The sequence below is a fragment of the Papaver somniferum genome, chromosome 10 (genome assembly GCF_003573695.1).
Source record: "Papaver somniferum cultivar HN1 chromosome 10, ASM357369v1, whole genome shotgun sequence".
NCBI classification, from domain to species: Eukaryota; Viridiplantae; Streptophyta; class Magnoliopsida; order Ranunculales; family Papaveraceae; genus Papaver; species Papaver somniferum.
The window spans coordinates 155,762,988-155,785,502 of record NC_039367.1 but is presented as its reverse complement, the minus strand read 5'-3'; the positions used below and the strand labels follow the sequence as shown (position 1 = coordinate 155,785,502).

The 22,515-nt window shown below is 37.5% G+C and overlaps 2 protein-coding genes across 2 annotated transcripts; one reads left to right on the top strand and one right to left on the bottom strand.

The window, feature by feature from the left end:
• Positions 1 to 1,734: 1,734 nt before the first annotated feature.
• LOC113318575 lies at positions 1,735 to 20,847 on the top strand. Its single transcript, XM_026566755.1, has 13 exons — positions 1,735 to 1,969; positions 3,153 to 5,648; positions 5,762 to 5,897; positions 5,993 to 6,084; positions 6,463 to 6,701; positions 6,979 to 7,065; positions 7,151 to 7,250; positions 7,607 to 7,823; positions 7,940 to 8,075; positions 8,543 to 8,597; positions 8,706 to 9,594; positions 10,017 to 11,728; positions 20,796 to 20,847. The coding sequence occupies exons 1-12, from the start codon at positions 1,874 to 1,876 to the stop codon at positions 11,363 to 11,365; spliced, it is 5,892 nt and encodes a 1,963-aa protein (XP_026422540.1). The 5' UTR covers positions 1,735 to 1,873; the 3' UTR covers positions 11,366 to 11,728; positions 20,796 to 20,847.
• On the bottom strand, positions 11,742 to 13,523 carry LOC113318576. The gene is made up of 2 exons (XM_026566756.1): positions 12,416 to 13,523; positions 11,742 to 12,325 (listed from the first exon to the last, which is right to left on the bottom strand). The coding sequence occupies exons 1-2, from the start codon at positions 13,257 to 13,259 to the stop codon at positions 11,937 to 11,939; spliced, it is 1,233 nt and encodes a 410-aa protein (XP_026422541.1). The 5' UTR covers positions 13,260 to 13,523; the 3' UTR covers positions 11,742 to 11,936.
• Positions 20,848 to 22,515: the final 1,668 nt, after the last annotated feature.

The window sequence follows — 22,515 nt, the reverse complement described above, 5'->3', positions numbered from 1 at the left end:
AAACTTTGATTAGAGATTTGATTATTCGTTTTTTCGTTTTTGGATGAGTTTGGTTTGTAACGAGAACTCATTTTTGGATGAATTTGTTTTGTTATGTTACTCATCTTCTTACACATTTCTCTTTTCTGTTTTTGAATCTTGTAATTCCATTTTGTCTCTCGATTGTTTTGTTCTGTAACCCCTTCAAATGAAAAACCAGAAAAATCTAAAAGAAAAAAACCCAAACTCCATTTTGGAATGTTCTTTTTTTTTTTTTTTTTGCTTGGTTTCGATCAAGTTGTTGTAGAGACAAAATGAAATGATTTACTTTACCTTTTTATTTGATAGAAAATAAGGATAAAGAGTAGGCCAAGAAAAAAGAAAAAATATATATACAAATATATAAAGAGTTTCTTTTACAGTTCTTTCCATATAAATAGTTTCTTTTACAAAGATTTAAAGAGTTGTTTACAGTTGTTTCCGTATGAAAAAAATTTGTAACTTCAAATCGAACGGGTGAAAATATCCTATCTGATAATGTGATCCTAAGATGCCGGCGGGATACCACCAGCTAAAGTCATAAATGTATTCTAGATTGTCTTTGAAACACGTGCAGTAAAGCAAACCCGGGGAACCGAGTTATTCTCTTTATTTGTTTAGCAAGACTAGTGGAGCCAGAAGGTGAAACCAGCAGGCCTGAGATAAGTACCAAAATCAGTCTCTAAGATACGCATTTCTTTATTTGATAGAAAATAAGGATATAGAGTAGGCAAAAAGGAAGAAAAAAAAATACAAATGTGGTTGATAAGGAGTTTCTTTTGCAACTGCTAAAAATTTTACAGTGTTTTCCGTATGAGAAAAATTGTGTAACTTCAAATTCTAATTAGAATTTGAAGTTACACCCGTTATAACGGGTGAAAACACGTTAGCTTATAATGTGATCCTATGATCGTGCATGATACCACCATCCAAAGTGAGAGCTGTATTCCATGTTTTCTTTGAAACAGTGCGATAAAGCAGACACGGGGAACTGAATTATTCTCCTTTATTTGTTTAGCAAGACTAGTGAAACCAGTATCCCTGAGATAAAGACCAAAGTCGGTCTAAGATACGTATTTCCTTGTTTTATGGATACACGGAAGAGCTGAAATGCTACATGCATGGATGTATTGAGCAACAAAGTTACAAAGGCCGGGACTAAACGTATGCGGATTCTAATGTAAACTCTGTAATTAAAATGCAGGCAATAATAAAACAACATTGTCATTTATGACAACTATAAGTAAATATCTACAACCAGATAAGTGGATTATATTCCGAGAAAACCGTCAGTTCTCTGATTTAATCGGCTCATTCGTATTTATATCTGATCTTTTCACTTTTTTTTTTTGTTTCTCTTGCCAGATTCCTTCTTATTGTACAGACTTTTTTTTATGTTTTTCTTCTAGTTTCTTGATTCTTCGATTATTTTTTTATTAGAAATTAGTTGGAAGCTTAACAATAAACTAGACTCTAATAGAATAAGTTGTTGTGTTAGCCTACCAGCGAGTCTCTGAAGAACCATCCAAGGGAACCGAAGCGGATAGGGAATCCATAGATGATGGACTGTCCACGTCTCACTAGATCTCCATTAGGCTCCTCAACAAATTGAATGGATATTTGCATTTACCCACTAAATGCACAAGTGTGCTTCCAAGTGCCATCACACTCTATAACACGTGTTCAGTCTGGGGCAAATGCCCCCATCTTACTTGGAGAAGAAGAGTTTTTATCTAGAAGAGTCACACACAATTCCCATTTCTCTGCATCTTCTTTCTCTAATTTGCGCATTTTTCTTCCGCTACTGCTTAACCTACACACACTCTCTGCTTATCCTGTGCACCCTCAATTTTTAATGGCGATAACAAAGAAGAAACGTAAGAGACTAGTAGAAGAAGAAAATCAAACGGAAAAAGCTAGAAGAAAGCTTTTAATCGGATCTAGAGTTGAGGTGATCGATTTCTTACTTAAATTTTTTGATTAATTTCAATTTTGTTTGATGTTTGATCACTATGTTTGCGGTGGTGGTGGTGGTGGTGAGGATAATGCTGGTGGTGGGGTTGATTTTCAGCATTACCAATACCATCGGAATTTGCAGAAACACCACCGCCATTACCATCTAGTGCATGGGTTTGGTACTGATTATTCAAATTTGTTTCTGTTGTTGTTGTTGGGGGTGGTGGTGATGGTGGTTGTAAGGAAGGTGTTGGTAGTAATGTACACCACCACCACCACCACCACCACTGAAATTGTGGTAATTATGTTTTTGATGATGCAATTTACTGGTACTGTACTTAGTACAAAATTGTTGATTCCAATTTTGATTGATTAATTACTCTATTAACCACTAAATTGATGGATTTCTTCACTAGTGTGTGGGTAAATTCGATTTGGTCCGGTGGTGTGATAGTGTCTGAGAGAGATTACGAGTTCGATTCTGGCAATTCTTCAGGCATGCATGATATTAGATTTTATCATTTAGTCTTGTGGTATGATTGTGTCTCAGGGTTCGATAGTATACGGTTAGTTTCGGTTCGATTCTCGAAATTCCGTATGAGAGATTACGAGTTCGATTCTCGCAATACTTCAGACATGCATGATATGAGAATTTGTCATTTAGTCCAGTGGTATGATTGCGTCTGAGGGTGTGAGAGTTTGCAAGTTAATTCCAGTTCTCCGGCACGTTATGAGATTTTGAGATTTTATATGAGAGAACAGTCCAATTTTAATGTTTAGCATGTGGTGTGAAATAGATTCTAGCTGGAGTTATAATATAGTTTTGTCTTTTATGCTACTGCATTATGATGTTAGTTCACGGCTTATTTTGCTTATGGACCTTTGAGTTTGTGCTTGTTGGTATACTCTGTATGGTTGTCATTCACTTAAGGAAACTATTACTGTATTGCACAGATTTGAAGCATGCTTGATCTTTAGTTATGTCGGTATGCTTATTCTTAGTTATTGATGTAGCTTACTTGAAAGTAAGTTGGAGGGCATAAGATGTTCGAGCCGCTAAATAGATGAACTGGAGATTTTCATCAATTTTGCGGCTCGAACATCTTGTGCCTTCGAACCCACTTTCTGGTAATTAAGTTACATCAAATTGATGAACTGGAGGTTTTGCTTTTTTGCAGGTTAGAAGTCTTGAACAAGGGTTGGCTGGTTCGTGGCATTGTGGTACAGTCGTTGCATGTAGGTATTTCTGCCGTGTTGTCCAGTATGATCATCTTTACTTGGATGACGAGGGTTCAGAAAATCTCAAAGAAATGGTTCATGTTTCTCCGTTACTTGAAGGAGTCTTGCTACCAAAAGATTTTAATTATCGTGGTATAATTAGGCCAATTCCTCCTCCTTGTGAAAATGTGAACGGCGGCGGTCTAAATTTTGGACTCTGTGTTGATGCATTCATTGATAATGCATGGTGGGAAGGTGTAATTTTCAGTTTCGAAGATGAATTATCAGAAAGATTAGTATTCTTTCCTGATTTTCCAGATCAAAAGATGATAAAAACTGACGACTTAAGAGTAACTCAGGATTGGGATGAAGCCGAGGAATGCTGGATAGTAAGAGGGAAATGGAAGTTCCTTGAATTGATTGAGGATTATCCAATTGCTGTGGTTAAAGCTGCACAAATCTGGCATGACCTAAAGCAGAAGGAAGGCTTCAAGAATAATATCAAAGAGTGGACTTGTAATGTAACGTCAGTGTGGGTTGATTTGGTTGTTGAGACTGTTTCTCAGAATTTGGATATATCTTCTGAGCTTATTTATAAACTTATATCAGAGAAAACTGGTAATTATTCAGTTAATGACGACGAGGAATGCGGGAAAAACCGTTGGTGTTCTTGTGATAATGAAGAAGCTGTTACCATGCAGATTCAGGATTTGTCGGTTTCCCGTTCTGACGACTTGAAGCTATTAACAAAAGATGTTACTAGTTCTAGTTTGGTTCGTGAAATAGATGATGGTGCTCAGGAAGGAATGGAAGTTGTTGTATATTCGGATGAAGGTTGTCTTCCCACTTGTCATACGGCAAATGAAGAAGATGAGGCGCAAGGTGTTGGAACTGTTGTTGAATGTACTGTAAATGGTTCCTTGAGTGTTGATGATGATGACCAAATTTATGGTGAGCCTAGGCTTAAACGTCTTACAAGTATCGGGTCAAGTCAGAAAAAAATACTGACACCTGCAGATTCGGGATCAACAGAAAAACTGATGTGGTTACCTGTTGGCACAGATGTACTTCCTGAAGCTAAATACTTCCCTGAAGCATTAGAAGAGTATTTAAATCGAGATTTAGTGAAAGTAAAAAACAATGATTCTCGTGCTTGTGATTTACGATTAAAGGCTAGGATGCATCTTTCTTATATGGGTTGGACTATCGAGTATAGAATGAGACCAAATGGTAAAAGGGCTGATTTACGTTATATATCACCAAAGGGGGGGACACCCTTGTATTCGCTTCGTTGCGCATGCCTGCAGGCTATAGAATTCCCCAGTCGTCGGCAGGTTCCTTTGTCCATGATCTGCCGAGAGGATAAAGTCGGTGCTTCTACTCCTGTTCTTTGTCTGGAACCAGAGCCACTTTATTCAGACAATTTTGGAAGTGATAAAACACCTCATACTCGTCGCAAGTTGAATGTACATGTTGAACCTGAATATTGCCCTCAAGCTGTGAGAGATTATATGAATGGATATCAGTGTAATGAAAGGCGCTTGAGAAATGGTAAAAATGTAAATCACTTGCGTGAAAAAGTAAAGAAGCACCTCTCAGCTGAAGGTTGGACTTTCTCTCTGCGTTTTCTGAAGGATAACCGGAGAGATTTTCGTTATACTAGTCCAAGTAGTTCTGTGTCATATAAATCTCTTGTGGCTGCTTGCGAAGGATATGTTAAAGAGGTAGCTGAGTTTATGAGTCCATTCAGTCATGATAAGTTCCTTACTACTATTATGCACCCTGAGGTTTTGAGGATATGTTATACCAAGCCATCTGGCTCGTTACAACAGCCAAAAGTGAATCCAGAAGTTGGCATTATACTGGAAAAGATATCCAGGGATGAGCAACTGAAGAAAACAACAAACGGTTATTCCCCTCTTAGTGAAGAAAATTCGATGAGAACAAAGGTGTCTAGAACTCAATTTGGCAATGAGTGCAATTCAAACCACCTTCCACGTTCAAGCAAAAGGGCACGACAGGTTGTGGCACCGAGGTCCGGACATTGCAGCCCTCGAACTATTGTCAATTGGTTGATTGAGAATGATGTGGTTTTGCCAAGGGAAAAAGTATGTTACCTGAGTGTAAGAGATGACTCTGCAATTGGACAAGGAAAGATAAACCCCAATGGAATTAAGTGCAGTTGCTGCCAGAATGTTTTTGGTCTGTATAAGTTTGGACTTCATGTTGGTAGCAGTTACACCCCTCCATCAGCCAGGATTTACTTGGAAGATGGAAGATCGTTGTTAGACTGCCAGAAGCAGCTCCAGGAGAAGTGCTCAAATATCTATGCTCAAAAAAAGGATCTGGTGCACAAAGGGAACGATGAAATATGCTCAATTTGTCACCATGGCGGTACATTGTTGTTGTGCGATCAATGCCCATCCTCATTTCACTTGAATTGCCTTGGTTTAGAGGTACGTTTTATCATTTGAATATTTACTTCAAATTACGTTCAGTGTAATTTTAGTTATTACTAGTATCTCAAATTCTTAGATTCAGTTTAACAACAACTGTTTATGCTGTTTAGGATGTGCCGGTTGGAAATTGGTTCTGCCCATTTTGTCGATGTAGAATATGCGGCCAGCAGAGCAAGCTTGACTGTGATTCTGAAGAACATCCCACTGAAAAGAAAGTTATGCGCTGTGATCAGTGCAATCATGAATGTAGGTTACATACTTTTATTAGCCAAAAGCATGCGTATTATTTTGCCTATTGAAGTGTTTAGTATTGCACCTACCTACCTTCACATCTTATGTAGATCACGTGGAGTGCGTTGGAGAAAGAGGATTGAGTATGCAGGACCGTAACAACCAGAACAGTAATTGGTTTTGCAGTATAAGATGTGAAAAGGTATACACTCCCCTGCATTTCTCGTGAAAGTCATGTTCACTGTTTGTTTTGTTTCAGGCTGGCCAACATTGTCACTTTAATCAATGTCCTGAAGTTATATTAAACAGAAAAAAGATGTTTGTTTATAGGGCTTGAATTAGATAAAGCACCTTTTTGTCGAAGTCGAATTATTAGTTTGTTTCTGGAAGTGATTGCCTCTGAACACTTGGGTCAACATTTTTTATGACAAGGGTCCACATTCCACAAGATATTCATTTGGCCTTGCCACAAATTATATTCATAATGCTCTGTATTATTGAGACTTTAGTTTCGATAGTATGATTTAAACAATTTTTACAATAGTATTTCACTTGCTCTTTTTAAATTTTTGTTACACAGATTTATGCAGGTCTCCACAAACTTTTGGGAGAATCCGTTCCAGTTGGCAAGGATAATTTGTCATGGACTATATTAAAATCCAAAAATGATGCTCGTCAACCTTTTGTTCCATCTGAAATTAAGCTTGCGATGGAGTGTCAGAGCAAGCTTAATGTAGCACTCGCGATAATGCATGAGTGTTTTGAGCCCATTAAAGATACGAGGAGAGATCTTATTGAAGATGTTATTTTCAACAAAACGTAAGGCATCCTCATTGTTTAGTATTCAGACTCGTAATTAGTAGATTGATAGAAAGAGCAGATTCAGGAAGTGGGTAGAAGGTTGACATGAGCCCACATGACCCCACATATACAAACCTTATGAAAGTTCTTCTGTAGTCAGAGGGAGTTAAGGCCTGGAGGCTACTTTGGAGGATGGATTGCATCCTTGTTTTTCTCCATTAATGATTAGCTATTTTCATGCTAAAAATTTTATGTTGTAATTACATCGTTTGCTCTGGTACATGACAATATCCAGGTCAGACCTGAACCGATTGAACTTTTGGGGATTTTACACCGTAATTTTGGAGCGAGAAGATGAGCTCATCTCTGTTGCAGCTGTCAGGTTCGCTATTCTATACCGTATTAACTAGTGAATTAACTGGTATAATCATCCACCATCTAATTTGTTAAGTTCACAAATATTCCAGGATACATGATGAAAAGTTTGCAGAAGTACCGCTTGTTTGTACGCGTGTCCAACATCGTATGCAAGGGATGTGCCGAACTCTATTTAATATTCTTGAAGAGGTAATTTATTAGCTCTCTTCTTCTTTTTTTGTTACCTTGATAGAAAGGCTTTCACTCGAACCCCTCTTACATATTTATGTGAGACACATGTATTACCAGATTAAGTCAAAAGCGTACGCAAAAACAATGTTCACTGTAGCTTCACTTGATTCAGGGGCCCTTATTGACCATAGGGGTAGTAATTACTGTTGGAATGTCCAGTTCATGTCGTTTGAACTGTGGTTTTTATTTACTGTGTCACCATCATCTATTACTCTATATTCTATCTCTCTGCTGCATATTCTGGTCCTGGAATTCTTTTTGTTTGAGATCCATAAAAGGACGACTCACTTAGTCGTTCACATTTGTTTTTACAGAAGCTCGGACAATTAGAAGTGGAGAGAGTGATTTTACCTGCTATACCTCAAGTGCTACAGACATGGACTACTTCCTTTGGTTTCTCTAGGATGACAAATTCTGAGAGATTAGAGTTTCTACCGTACACTTTCCTAGATTTTCAGGACACCAGATTGTGCCAGAAATTCTTAAGGACGTCATCTGTATCTATGAACCCAACAGCAGAAGTATCAAATGGTGCGTAATTTTCCCTTCTTTCGACAAATATAATAAATCTCATCTAACTCAGATTTATACACCTCTATCCTTGCTCTTAGACATGGAAATGATGTAGAAACAACTAATTTTAACAGAATTACTGAGAGAATCAAATGCAGATGGGCAACAGTCGGCCGGTACATGTACTCATGTAGATACTCTTGCTGCTACAGTAATTCAAGCAGAACGACTTGAATGGAGTCAAGTTGCAGAGCAAGAGCTAGTAGTAGAGTATGCTTCTCATTCTCATCCCCTTTCTTTTGCATTTTTGACAATCGCTCTGTAATTGCTGAACTTGGGAAAATATGGGTCTTTTCAGTAGAAATGATTGTACTAAAGTACTTCATCATATCACAGAACCCCACAAAAAACAAACATAGATGGACTGATGGATGTGAGGATTCTAATTTTACTTTTGATTTAAAGTTCTCCCAAGAATTTCGTAGAGAAAATTGGAAAATAGAAATTAAGATCTGAGGAAATGTAGAACATGAACTCGTGTTTCAGTTTAGGTTAATTTGTAACCTGATGTGGTCAATGTAATGTGCATTTCGATTTTTGTAAGATCTGATGACGTAGAATCTATCAGGAACTGTGTTCTGACATTATGATGCTGGCCCATAACTGGTCATTATACGCTCTTTTTTCTTTGGTTAAATATAGTGCGAAGTACACCTTACGAAAGTTTGTCTTGTCAGAGTTGGCGCAAAAAGTGTTCCTGGTTTATTAGTGGCTGCTCGTCCTCTCGATGTGGTATAGTTTCCCTCACTGAAAGAAAAAACTCATTACTTTCTTTATCCATATCGCATTATGTTGTCACGGGTTATTAGTGTTTACTGTTTACCATGTGTATGTTCACAGACGAGGACACTACAAGATGAGTCTGACCGAAATTGGAAAAACTGTGAGCCATGCATTGCTGAGAGTTTCTTGTTGGATGATAAGCCACACGAGTTCTACACACGAAGGAAGATGTTAGGTGCTCATGTAAATACCGCTTCTGCTGCAGAGACGTCAGACCAATTAACTATACTGCATATTGGTGGATCCCATTCTTGTGAAGATGTGGTCGAGGAAGATAGAACAGATACCTCTAATTCACAAGAATTAGGATTGAAAAAGAAACGAAAGAGGCTCGAGGCTTCCTCAAGTGGTACAGTTAACAAATTCTTAAGGGCATCAAATGAAGATGTTGGCACATGTGCTGTACATGCAGCTACTCGTGCTTCAGAAGAATCAGAAAAACGAACACCATACGTCAGTCATGACCCTTGTTGTCAAGATGTCTCCAAGGAAGGTACATCCGCATCTCCTTCTTCAGAACAACTAGAAAAACCAACATCCTTTATTGGATGTCAAGCTGCGTCTGAGAAAGGTACAGGTTTGGGGTTTTCCCTCCTTGCAGATGATTTCATGATAGATAGTGATGGAGAGGGAACTGGTACGACGGTGGTACTGGAAGATGATTCTGAAGATGATGCAGTTGAATCAGAAGTAGTGAATCTTGATTGTGGAACTGAGGAATTAGAGAAGTCAGATAGTGGTGAGAGTTTTACACAGTTAGTGGATGATTTGAAGAGACAAGGTTTTGATGAGAGTGATGGAGAGATAAAGGGTATGACGCTGGTACTGAAGGATGATACTCCAACGAGCTGCTTTAAAAAGAGGCGACTCTATTCACCCTGTGAACCAAGTATGATGGACGATGTTGTTTTGGATACCGATACACCAGCTGAGAATTTCACTTCAGGTTTGTGCAGACAATTTTATAGATGTATTTTAAGCTTCTATATTTAGGCTCTGGGCTAGTTTTGCACTTGCAAATTGTTCGTATTGGTTTCTTATATTCCATTAGTGTTGGTGGTCACTACAAGCATGAAACCATATATGCATCTTTTGGAGTTTTCTTGGTAATTCAGAATCAGAAACGTAAAATCTTTTTGTTACTTGCTATTAGGTAGTGCTGGAATGGATCATTTTTCATTAGCTAGTTTGTGTTATTTATTTCACATAACTTTTATGCCCCAAATTAAAGAGCATGCTTAACTCCTGGCAGAGTTCCTTTGTAGGGATGGTATTACACCAAATGTACTTTAATTTTCGCATCTTTTTTCCTTTCAAACAAGGAGGTTTCTGGTAAAATTAATTTTGACTTTCTTCTCGGTTATTCAGGATCTTTATTGAAGAGCTGTATGTCTGAAGCTGTAGCATTACTAGGGTCTTCTGAGGCTGCTACTTGCATTGAGGCAGAGAACATCTTCTATGACGACGATAATGAGATGACTGATACCTTTAGAGAACCAATTTCAGTCATTAGTGCCTGCGATGAAAAACAGAATATGAAAGAAGGTAGATATGCCAGAGCTCTTTCAGTAGTCAAGATGCTTTCTTATGGGGATACTTCAATTTCGAACGATTTAGTGTGCTTCAACAATAATGACATTGTCGATGGAGTGAAAGATTCTTTGCCGCGTGCTTCCATACATGAACCTGCCGGGTTAAGCTATTCTGCTGATTCACATGATGACTCTGGAAAATGGTCTGAAAGCAATGATATGGTGGATAAGTTTCTGTCACTCAATGACTCTAACCTGTCTCGAGAAGTGGTTCCGGAGAAGACTATCAAAGAGATTAATTTTTCTGCGTCAAGGTTAAAGGGTACTTGTGAGTTGGCTAAGAGAAGAACTACTGGGAGTCCAATTAGAGACATTAGTATCTTTGATTTCAATATGCATGATACTCCGGGAAATGGGGAACCTGGTAGTATCTCCTGTAAGAGTGAAGCAAAGGATGGAAATGGTATGAGCCTTGCCAGAAGAAGACTTATTTTAGCTCCTTCGGACTCCAGGTTAATGTCAGATGAGCTGGAAGGAGCAAGACAGATCGCAGTAACTTCTGAGTTGGAGAGCAATATCAACAGTTTGAACTTCAATTTGCATGATGCTGGTTTTGATTCTCCCCTGCAAAGATGTAAGAGTTTCCGTGCTTCCAAGATCCCAGCTGAACCTTCTAAAATCAGCAACGAACTGTCGACTTTTGTTAGTCTTGAGAGAGCAATCGCCTCTGTAATGGCAGATGTTGCTCCTGTACACATTCCTACTTCAGAAGAATCAGAACAAGCAACACTTCCATATACAGGTCGAACTCTATCTGAAGAAGAGGACACATTGACCACCTCACAAGAAGAACTGGTGAAGGAGCAGAAGAAACGAAAGAGGATTGATGAGGCAAGTAATACTTCAGCCGCTGGAAAACTTGATTACCTTATTGAAATAATCGGTAAACATCTTGAAGGGAAAGAAGATACCTTGAAAAGGCGCGAAATTGCTTTGGAGAAGCAACAAGTTTCTTTGATGAAGCTGCAAATGGACTTGGAGAAGCAAAGGAACTTGTTGGAAAAGAAGTCGGGTCTTGCAGATGGTCTTATTAAAGCACTTGCTGGTTTGAAGGATGTTGGTCGTATCTCTGTGAATGAAGCACTCAAGGAGGTCGGTTATAAAGCATCCGAGCTCATCGGTTGACAAAAGCTGCTTGTGAATAATTGTTGAAGTAGATGCTGTTGTGAATGTCCATGGTGATGGTTACAGATACTTGAAATGTTGGGTACAATCTTTTTTTGGTTCCGAACTACAATAACAAAAAAAATGTATCTCCAAATTTTGATGTAGTCTTAGTCTATCTGGAGATATATTGTAGTATGACCAGTCGTGTCCTTCAATTTCTTGATTGTAAATAATTTATCTGAATTCATATAGTTTTCCGGTATCCGGCAGCGGTATTTTGGTTACAGGACCTGGAGATTTCAGAAGTTCATGGTAATGCTGTGAAAAACAAGATCGCCGATGTCCGCTACTAAACTCCGGTGACCGCGGAGAAGAGGAAAAGTAAGATCTTTAATCATATATTTATGTTTTTATATATCTATTGTTTAAATATTTAATCCAACAAATTAACTTGAAATTAAACAAAATACAATGAAATAAGAATTAAAACAAATTAAGACCCGCAAGCACAAACTAAAATTCTCTTGCTTCTCTCTTCATATTTCCTTTATATTCCACAAAAAAATGAGTAAAAATTTCTGAAAATCATTCATCGTTGTCTCACCATTTCATTGTACTGATTCAATGACTCTTGTCTCTGTAATCTCATCTCTTCATTGAACTTGTTGATAAAAGCTTCAACTCTCCGATTCAAATCATCTTGACTCAATGATGGTTCTTTCTTATGAGTATTCTTGCGAAGCTTACCTGAAGATGAATCGGACGATTCATTATTATTATGGTGTCTTTCAGTAAATGTCTCCGATTTCTTCATCAACTTTGGTGTTAATTGATCTTGTTGATGGTGACGAGCTTCCCAGGTGTCCGATTTCTTCAAGTGTCGCGTTAATGGCATTGATCGTCCATCTGTAATCGTCTTCCATGTCGTCTCCAGTGTTTCATGTCTCTTTGGTTTCGTCACTCCTAATGTCTTTCCACCTGAAAATTAAACCAATAATTCAATTTAGAACCACAATAATTTCATTTATAGAAATAATTAAACAGGAAATGAATTAGTTTATGGCTTACCTTCGGGACTTGCTTTGACAGATTTCTTGTGATTGAATCTTGAAGAAGCTGGTGGCTTTTCGTTGTCAATTTGAATATTCTCCATTGAATCTGTTCGAATGATTGGTGGTGTCCAAGAAGATCTTGAAATCATGAAACTATTTTCCTTCTCGTCGTGACTAAAATCATCATTTAGTACCACTCTGTTCTTCATCTTTCTTTCTGGAATTGTTAATTTTTGTTCTTCCTGTTTCTGCTCATAGACATGATACACTTTTGGTTTCGAATCTTCAAACTCCACTAGATTTGTATTCTTCACTGCAACTTCATGGTGATGATGATGATCATACCCAAACCCAAACATACCATTGCTAATTTGATTCTTTTCTGCAACTCCATGGTGCTGCTGCTCATGAAACCCAACGACTTGATGATTCCGATCATAACCAATCATACCCTCGAATTCTGTTCTAATTTCCATTGAATTCTTCATATTCATCATCATCATCATTGTATCATCATACCCAACGAAATTATTAGCTGCCGGAGCACTAATAATGGTATTATTAACAGGTACTAATAATGGTTTGAACTCTTGAGTATTGCCATCATTCTTATTCTGATGAAATCTTGAAGAAGCAGCGATTGTAATGATAATCCCATTAATAATCACATAAAGATACGGAGGAGTTAACCAACATAGAATAGAACTCCACAACACAGGAGCTTCAGATATAATGATCTCCAATACTACTGGTATAGAAAGCTTCAAAATGATCGCCATGGATAAAACTCCAGTAGATATAAGTAATACCTTTAGAGAAAATGCCCAGTTGCTTGAACTATTCTTCCTCATAACTGCCATTTTTTTTTCTTCTTCTGCTGCTGCTGCTGCTTTCTAACACCGAGATAATTACATACAGAGAGTCTGTGAGAGAGTGAGAGGGATGTGGAGAGAAAGAGAAAGAAGATGAAACGGAGGAAATGGTTCTTTTTTTATAGAGAAATGCTAATCAGTCTAGGAATCTAAACAGCTACATAATAAAATGGTTGTTTGATTGATAAGAGGTAGTTCCAACTGCAGGATACAGAGAGGAGTCAGTAATGGTGGGGGGTGGAGGAGGACATTAACTTTGGATAATGGGAGAGAATATTATTATTATTTTGAATTTCCCAACGGTCTTATATTCGACCGTTGCATGCGGTGCGCTCCTGTGTTGGTTGGTCCGTGGGGGATTCTTAAAGTCTGGGTCCCACTGGAGCGGGTACTGGCACGTGTAATAAGAAATGAATGGGACCAGGTGGGTGGTGGTGATGGTTCAGGTCCACGGTTAGCCGACCATATGGTTCTTTCTAGCTAAAAATGATTCCAAAAGTTGGTAATAAAAATCAAAAGAAGAAGGTGAGCCTGGTGAGGTGAAAATGTTTTGGACTTTGAGTTGACTGTTAAGGTACTGCCCTGTCCCACCGTACAACAAAAAACAGAAAAAAAAAAAAAAACCGTTTGTGTCAATTGATTCGGGGTTTTCTACCAAATCAGTGGTAGAAGTCATGACTTTGGATTTAGGGTTTAACTGTGTTTTTGGTTATTGGTGATAATAACCGTTTCAGTAATAATACCCGGGGCTAACTTAATTTGATGCTTTAGGTTAATAAGTGTGGTTAGGTTAAAGGGTATATTAGGCTAAAACTTGACTCAATGTAGGAATAGGAATCAGTTTGGTTATTCTCTTAGAAAATGAAAGGGTATATTAGGGTATATTCGCCACATATTAATCTTTTTTGCGGTGAAAAACTGATGTCTATGCTCTTCTTGGAGGTGATATTATTCTCTTAGAAAATGACTACTTGTCGGCAATCACAGTAATAAATTATAAGGGCCACCCAAAAGGCTAATTTTGGGCGAACAAGAGAGACCAAACTTTTTAAGCATTGCACATTGAAAAAGTTGATACGTTAACGTCGTGAATGATCGTGGATGTTGACGCTGGATAGGTAATCCAATTTGCAGATTAAGACGCGCACTAAAAAATCATTGAATCCACAGTTATGACTAATGGTTTTTAAAAGCGTATGCTTCACGCTTCGGAGCGTACGTTTCACTTCTAAATTCAACATTTCGTTCTGAAGTGGTCATGTGAAACGCATCTTTCATGAAGCGTATGCTTCACGTTTCGGAGCGTACGCTTCACTTCAAATTTCAGCATTTCTCTCCGAAGCGGTTATGTGAAGTGCACTTTTTTGACTTAGTCAACTCATTTTTGCCAAATTTTTAAAGCTTTTAAAAGAAAAATATGAATGTTTTAAGGGGGAATCAAACACCCCACCTCCCACTCGCCTGGAGAAGGTTGAACTGGTGTACACACGCTTTGTTTTTGATAACAATCAGACTTATACAAACTTTATATATATATTATTTTTGTTGGAAATTTTGGGTTAAACAAGAGGATGAAAACAGAAAATGGTGTACCCCTGACTTCAAGGCTCTTTCGATTCTTTTAGACAATAATTAGACCTTTCCCAATAAATTTGGCGAGTACAAACGGTCTCTCGAATTATGCCTTCAGGATTCAATGAAGCCCTAACACCGTAATCGAATTCAAGGATTGTACTTCCTTGACCCGACCAAGAATCACACTGTATAAGGTTCTGATGATGCTTCTTAGAGAAGAAGAAAACAGATTGTTTTTGATGTATTGGAATTGGAGAACATCTTCGCTACTTATAGTGATATTCATGCCTGTTGGTAGTGTCGTTTCATCACCAATAGACGCTTCCAAAAACCATTAATGGTGGCTTGTTGGTACCACATTAAACCTTGTTTATCCTTTCCAAAACATAGGTTGGATTTCTGCTATGGGCGATCAAACTTCATCCACAGACCCCCACGACCTGACCGGTCAGGTCGATCACCGTATAACTCTGCGTAGCGGCAAACCTTGAAAATATCCAACATTCTCCCCCTATTTTCAAAAAATGAGAAAAACACAAAGTAAAAGAAAAAAAAAATAATTAAATCAGAGTGGCTGCATCACCAAAGTACCCGAGTGGGATCAAGCCAACGTAGTTCACGCTTAGTTTGGGAAATAAGCATCATCGTTGAAACCAATACATAAATGATAGGTATCTTTTGGATTTGAACCTTCACTTAGTGTAAGAAATTCAAAGCCTTATCGAGGTTCAGTGGTGAAACTAGTCTTGAACCAAGTACCCCTAATGATAAAACCGGAATTTCAACACATATTGATTTATGAGAATAGTGTGTTCTGTAGCTCGCACATTAATGACCATGTGCTTAAATCCTGGATTCATGAGTCTTCTTTAGAGAACGGTCTTCTTCTCTTAGGAAACGACCTGATTTCCATACTCATATAGGTATGTCTCGAAGGTATTTCTGCGAGACACCTTGTGATAAAAGTTAGACTTATTAAGGATTTTCATCCATCCTGTTTTCTTGCAGAAAACCAGCACTAATTAGAAATGGGAAGTTTTGTATTAGTGCTCCATAATCACCTCCATAACTTGTTGGTACCACATTGAACCTTGTTTATCCTTTCCAAAACATAGGTTGGGTTTAGAGCTGGAAAACAGGCCGGGCGGGGCTGGCTTGTTACGGGTTACACGGGTTCGGGTTAACACGGGTCAAAACCCGCGGGTTGATATTCTTCACGGGTGGTCATTTCTTTAACCCGCACCCGTAACGGGTTAAACCTGCGGGTTCACGGGTTAACCCGTTTATGGTGAGTCAACTCGCCAGAAACCGATTTGACAGAGTTTCCTCTGATTTATGAATCAATCCAATCAACAGATTCAACATTCACATACTCACAGTGACAGTTTCAGCCTGTCACACGCCAAAATTTACAATCCAATGCCGATAGAACGAAGAACAAACAAATAATGGCAATCACAAAAACTTTGTATCATTTAAATTATAAAATCTTCTGCTCTCGAAGAAGAACCCCTAAAATTTTCATCTAAATGAAAGCTCATGCACAGGCTTCTGTTATCCTCTCAAACCATGACCTGCGAAAAAAAAAAGTGTAATAAAGATCAGAATTATACCATGGGAAATGTTTTGTACATCTGATGTCCATATTCATATAACAAATTATTATGCCAGTTGTTCTCAGCTTTTGTTTCTCGCATCATTAAACTTTCGCACCATCAAAAGAAACCTAAGCTACATTTTACATGAGATATTGTAGTGATAAATGCATGGCAATGATTTCATGTTGATTCATAAAGGATAGTAGTTATCATGTCCTTCCGCGGAGGAAGTTCTGCCTTACAAAATTATTCCACATAGAGTGAATAACCTGGGCAAGATTCATCAAACACATCTCGTGGTTATTAAATGAAAAACACAGACACATTATAGGACTTTTAAATTTAAAACGAAAGTGCTTTCACTCTAAGGTGTACATTTCCAGATGCGTAGACTTCAGCTTGCAAGCTCAAGCAGAAGTGAACTTCGCCATTTTTAATCCAATCCATGACTGGATTAGTCTATGCATTCAGTTTTATCAAATAAAATACTCAGCTAGTGATGTGATAAGGATTTGGCAACTAATAACTGGAAAAAAACAACTAATTAATTATCTTGTCATTTTTGAATAGACTGCATAATTTAGTTAACTGTAGGCTAATAAACATGACCGAATGAAGCAGAATTTACCTGATTACCCGACAACACCTTACTTTGGCAATTTAAGTGGGTGAGCTATGATTTGAGTTTAGTCCTCTTTTGCTAATCTTTAAACTAATTGGTTAAGCTTAAGTCAGCGTGAAGGGAGCTATAGACAAAACTGAGTCTGCATAATCAATCCTACACACCTTTCTAAGAAAATTGTTTTAAGCTTGAAAAATGCTGCCTTGCTGTTTCACTAAGTCAAAAAAAGAAAAAAGCAAAAAATAGAATCAAAATACTACATGAAGAGTCATCAATTTGTAACTCATCAGTATTCTCATAGTTAATTTGTTGCCATCCAGAACATGAACTATGCTCTCATAAACTTGTTTACCTTCAAACTGACATAGGTTCCTCGGTGCACTCCAGCAACCATCTCCATACTAACTGATTCCTCTCTGCAAAATAAAAAGACAGAGGTAGTATTGAATTACACCACAAAAACACAAAATAAAAGAACTGTGAAAAAACAACAAAATAGAATCAGAAAATTTATTAAAATCCATACCTCTGTGCCTAAGCACCTTCGGTGAAATGTGTAAGAAACCCAATCTTAGTTATTTATCATTTTCAACACAAATCGATATAATAGTAAAAGAGATACAATGAAATCTATGGCAAACAGAAAAGAACACCCAAATTTCAAAACTCAAAACTCATTTAAATAAGGTTACCTTAATCAGTATGGTTTTAGCAGGAAAATGTTCCAGGATGTTTTTTTCTGTTGAATCCAAATCAGAAATATCAACCATCAAAACCACTTCCCGTGAACATCTCCAATTGTTGTTGTAGAAACAAATTCGACATAACCCATCATGAATTCATCATCAGATCTCAGATCACGCTTTTACAAATCGAAATCTCTGATTTCTCTTGATTCAAACTTGACAGCCGCAGCAGCTGCTAATCTCTCACTTGCACTGCAAAAATAAAAAATAAACATCAACAATATCAAATTTGCAACCCTGTAGTATAAGGAAATAAAAAGGATAATAATTGATATGAGAAAGAACGGAGAATGAAGGAGATAACAAACCCTGAGTGAGATAAAGACCTAGCTTTTACTCACACAAGTCACAGCCTAATAAAGATGGGTTTTTTTTAGCAGAGAAGACACGGACAGAGAAGACGAAAGCAGAGAAGATAAGAAGCTAGGGTTTTTTATGTTTTTATACCCAGGCCAGGAGAGGAGACACACGGCATAAATGGAAGTACGGGTTAACGGGTTAACCCGCGATTTTACGGGACGGGCCGGGTTAACCCGTTTCTTGACGGGTCACCATTTCTCCAACCCGAACCCGGCTTGTGTAGAAACCAGCCAGTCCGGGTTCGGGTTTTCACGGACCGGGCACGGGTTAACCCGCGGGTTTCGGCTTGTTTTCCAGCTCTAGTTGGGTTTCTGCTATGGGCGATCAAGCTTCATTCACAGAGCCCCACGACCTGACCGGTCAGGTCGATCACCGTATAACTGCGTAGCGGCACACCTTGAAAATATCCAACATTCTCCCCCTATTTTCAAAAAATGAGAAAAACACAAAGTAAAAGAAAAAAAAAAAAATTAAATCAGAGTGGCTGCATCACCAAAGTACCCGAGTGGGATCAAGCCAACGTAGTTCACGCCTAGTTTGGGAAATAAGCATCGTTGAAACCAATACATAAATGATAGGTATCTTTTGGATTTGAACCTTCACTTAGTGTAAGAAATTCAAAGCCTTATCGAGGTTCAGTGGTGAAACTAGTCTTGAACCAAGTACCCCCAATGATAAAACCGGAATTTCAACACATTGATTTATGAGAATAGTGTGTTCTGTAGCTCACACATTAATGGCCATGTGCTTAAATCCTGTATTCATGAGTCTTCTTTAGAGAACGGTCTTCTTCTCTTAGGAAACGTCCTGATTTCCATACTCATATAGGTAAGTCTCGAAGGTATTTCTGCGAGACACCTTGTGATAAAAGTTAGACTTATTAAAGATTTTCATCCATCCTGTTTTCTTGCAGAAAACCAACACTAATTAGAAATGAGAAGTTTTGTATTAGTGCTCCATAATCACCTCCATAACTTGTTGGTATCACATTGAACCTTGTTTATCCTTTCGAAAACATAGGTTGGGTTTCTGCTATGGGCGATCAAACTTCATTCACAGACCCCCACGACCTGACCGGTCAAAAAATCCAACATTGAAAACATCCAACATTCTCCCCCTATTTTCAAAAATGAGAAAAACACAAAAACACAAAGTAAAAAAAAAAATTAAATCAGAGTGGCTGCATCACTAAAGTGGCTTCCTACGTACCCGAGTGGGATCAAGCCAACGTAGTTCACGCTTAGTTTGGGAAATAAGAATCATCGTTGAAACCAATACATAAATGATAGGTATCTTTTGGATTTGAACCTTCACTTAGGGTAAGAAATTCAAAGCCTTATCGAGGTTCAATGGTGAAACTAGTCTTGAACCAAGTACCCCTAGTGGTAAAACCGGAATTTCAACACATATTGATTTCTGAGAATAGTGTGTTCTGTAGCTCGCACATTAATGGCCAGGTGCTTAAATCTTGGATTCATGAGTCTTCTTTAGAGAACGGTCTTCTTCTCTTAAGAAACGACCTGATTTCCATACTCATATAGGTAAGTCTCGAAGGTATTTTTGCGAGACACCTTGTGATAAAAGTTAGACTTATTAAGGATTTTCATCCATCCTGTTTTCTTGCAGTAAACCAACACTAATTAGAAATGGGAAGTTTTGTATTAGTGCTCCATAATCACCTCCATAACTTGTTGGTACCACATTGAACCTTGTTTATCCTTTCGAAAACATAGGTTGAGTTTCTGCTATGGGCGATCAAACTTCATTCACAGACCCCCACGTCAGGTCGATCACCGTATAACTCTGCGTAGCGACAAACATTAAATATATCCAACAATTTTTCCTAATAAGTTTATAATTACTAGTTACGACTAATTTATTTATAAGAAAACATCCGCTTCAAACATCAACCATGAAGCGACGCTTCACGCTTCACTTCGCGCTTTCAATACCTTGATTATGAGATTGTGAGTTCGTTCCGAAAGGATCTCGTATATTACTGGAATGCAAGGGGTTTATCGCTTTCTGGAAGGAAAATTTGGCCACTATTCCAGTTGCAGTAACTTGTGTTTTGTAGAAGGAGCCGAACTATTGTATTTTTCAAGAGAATTATGTTTTGGTAGGGATTTTAGTTTAGAAGCTAAATCTTTAGTTCTCTCATGAGCAAAAGCAGCTGGACATCCATACCAATTTTTCACAAAGTTCTTGACTGAGCTGTTAATTACTTTTGTTTTTGAAATTTTCCTACTCTGAGCCCGATTCCTCTCTTTCAATAGTAAAATAAATATAATTCTCCAATACAAAAATACATCGTCTCTTATATATTTTTATTTATTTTCTACATTTTCCAGTGCAATGATCAATGGAAAATTCATAAAATAACAAAATTCATAAAATAACCACCAACCATACCATGTCTAATACTTGATGCTCACTCTCCCACCATTATTCCCGGCGCTCCGTCTGCTCTATTATTCTTCATCATTTTGAGCCTCTCTTGACAACATAATTTCAGTACATTCTGTATTCGAAATAAATCAGAAAACCAAAAGCAGACTCTTTAATTATGTATACTGGGATTATGGATCGTATGTTAATTATTATTATTTTTTCCTTTGAGAAGCATTCTCCCTGTATCCTTGAATGAGGAAGCGCTAGGACATTTTGAAGCCAGCAATCTTTGGTTGAGATCCTAGCTAGCTAGTGTTAACGCCGGTAAGTGTGATGTGTGTATCACTCAACAACCAACAACAGCCAGCACAAATTGAGGTTCCCTTCATGCCCAGCAAGAAATCTGGTTTGCCTTGTATTTTCATAGTATTTACTTATTATTACTTTGAATAGCATGTCATAATATTAATATTTTGGAAGGTGCTAAAGCACTGCTAGTACTAAAAAAAAAAAGGAAATTCTTGGAAAGATAAACTCATATCAAAACAGTACGTGCTCACCTAATAAGAAGATAAACTCACATCAAAACCATATTGTTTCCCGTTAACTAATTTGTGTTCATTTTGTGTGTCCAATCACACTAATATTAATTATTTTCATTTAGTTATTGTGTTTACAATTTTTATTTTTTGAGATTTACTGCTATGTAAGTGATAATCGAAGGATTAAAGACAAAAAGGAAACTGAAAAAAATGAATCGGAAGTATGCTAAACTAAAATTAATACACACACATAGTTAATAATGAAATGTTGGAGAAAACTAATAAAATGATTCTAAAGCAGGACTACCTTCTTCGCTTTTATGTGTTTTCAGCATTGGTTTGATTAAGGAAAAATTTATGGTGAGGAATTCCACATCAAGCGGATATTTATAATAAATTTCAAATCTTATATATATTTGTAAAGTTTCAACCGATATTCTTGTGAAGTTTGTCTATTGAATTTGAAATCTTGCCATAAAAAGACTTTGTGAAGTTTGTCTATTGAATTTGAAGGCTTGGTGCTAATTATTATTATTATTATTTTATAAGAATAGAATATATTAGAAGATGAATATGCAAGTTCTACTGGGACTACAAGAAACTACAAGCCAAGGGAATTACAAGATTCGCTTAAAGAGATTCCCAATCGAACAAAGAACTTGTGAAGTTTAAAAGTAGGCTCAGGCCAGCCTCTGCTGCCCATGAAAGCACAAAAGACTTGGATGCAAAACTTAGATCTTGATCATTCTTGAAATCAAAGTTCTCTTAAGAAGTCCTTTGTGGAGGAAAGACCCTTAGATATGTTACCAACAATTAGCCAACTTGTCAAGAGATTCTGCAAAAACCATGCCAACTTCTTTTTTGGCAACAAAGAATGCCAAGTTTTGTACGCAATCTTGCAGGGAAGCAAGATATGATTTTTACTCTCCAATCAATACTACAGAAAGCAAATATTATCTGGAACAGTTCCCTTTCTTAACAATCGTGTTATTCTGTTATGCTCATCAATCCATAAAATATATGCAAATATATGCATATCTCCAATAACTACCCATCGGTCGGTTTAATGCATCCATTCAACCGTGATAAACGGACGATTAGCTGCAGCATTATATCTGAGCTGCTCACAATATTACAAACATCTAAGAACTAAGCCATATCTTATGCCATACCACAAGGGAGAAAAACAGATCTTGGTGAGACTGTGTCGAAAAATATAACAAGAGATATAAATGAAAACATGAAGTCTGGTCGGGTTAATGCATCTTTTCAACCGTGATAAACGGGATGATTAGCAGCAGCATTATATCTGAGCACTGTCGTTATAAGAGATTGGCAGCATTAAAGCTCTCCTGCTGCTCACATTCCAAACCTTTAAGAACTAATTAAGCTATATCTTATGCCATTACC

Coding starts and splice junctions, on each gene's coding strand:
- LOC113318575 (XM_026566755.1), top strand. CDS start 1,874: ATGGCGATAACAAAGAAGAAACGTAAGAGACTAGTAGAAGAAGAAAAT. Junction 7,824..7,939: donor AACAGCAGAAGTATCAAATG/GTGCGTAATTTT, acceptor TAATTTTAACAG/AATTACTGAGAGAATCAAAT. Junction 9,595..10,016: donor AGCTGAGAATTTCACTTCAG/GTTTGTGCAGAC, acceptor TCGGTTATTCAG/GATCTTTATTGAAGAGCTGT.
- LOC113318576 (XM_026566756.1), bottom strand. CDS start 13,259: ATGGCAGTTATGAGGAAGAATAGTTCAAGCAACTGGGCATTTTCTCTA. Junction 12,326..12,415: donor TGTCAAAGCAAGTCCCGAAG/GTAAGCCATAAA, acceptor TTTAATTTTCAG/GTGGAAAGACATTAGGAGTG.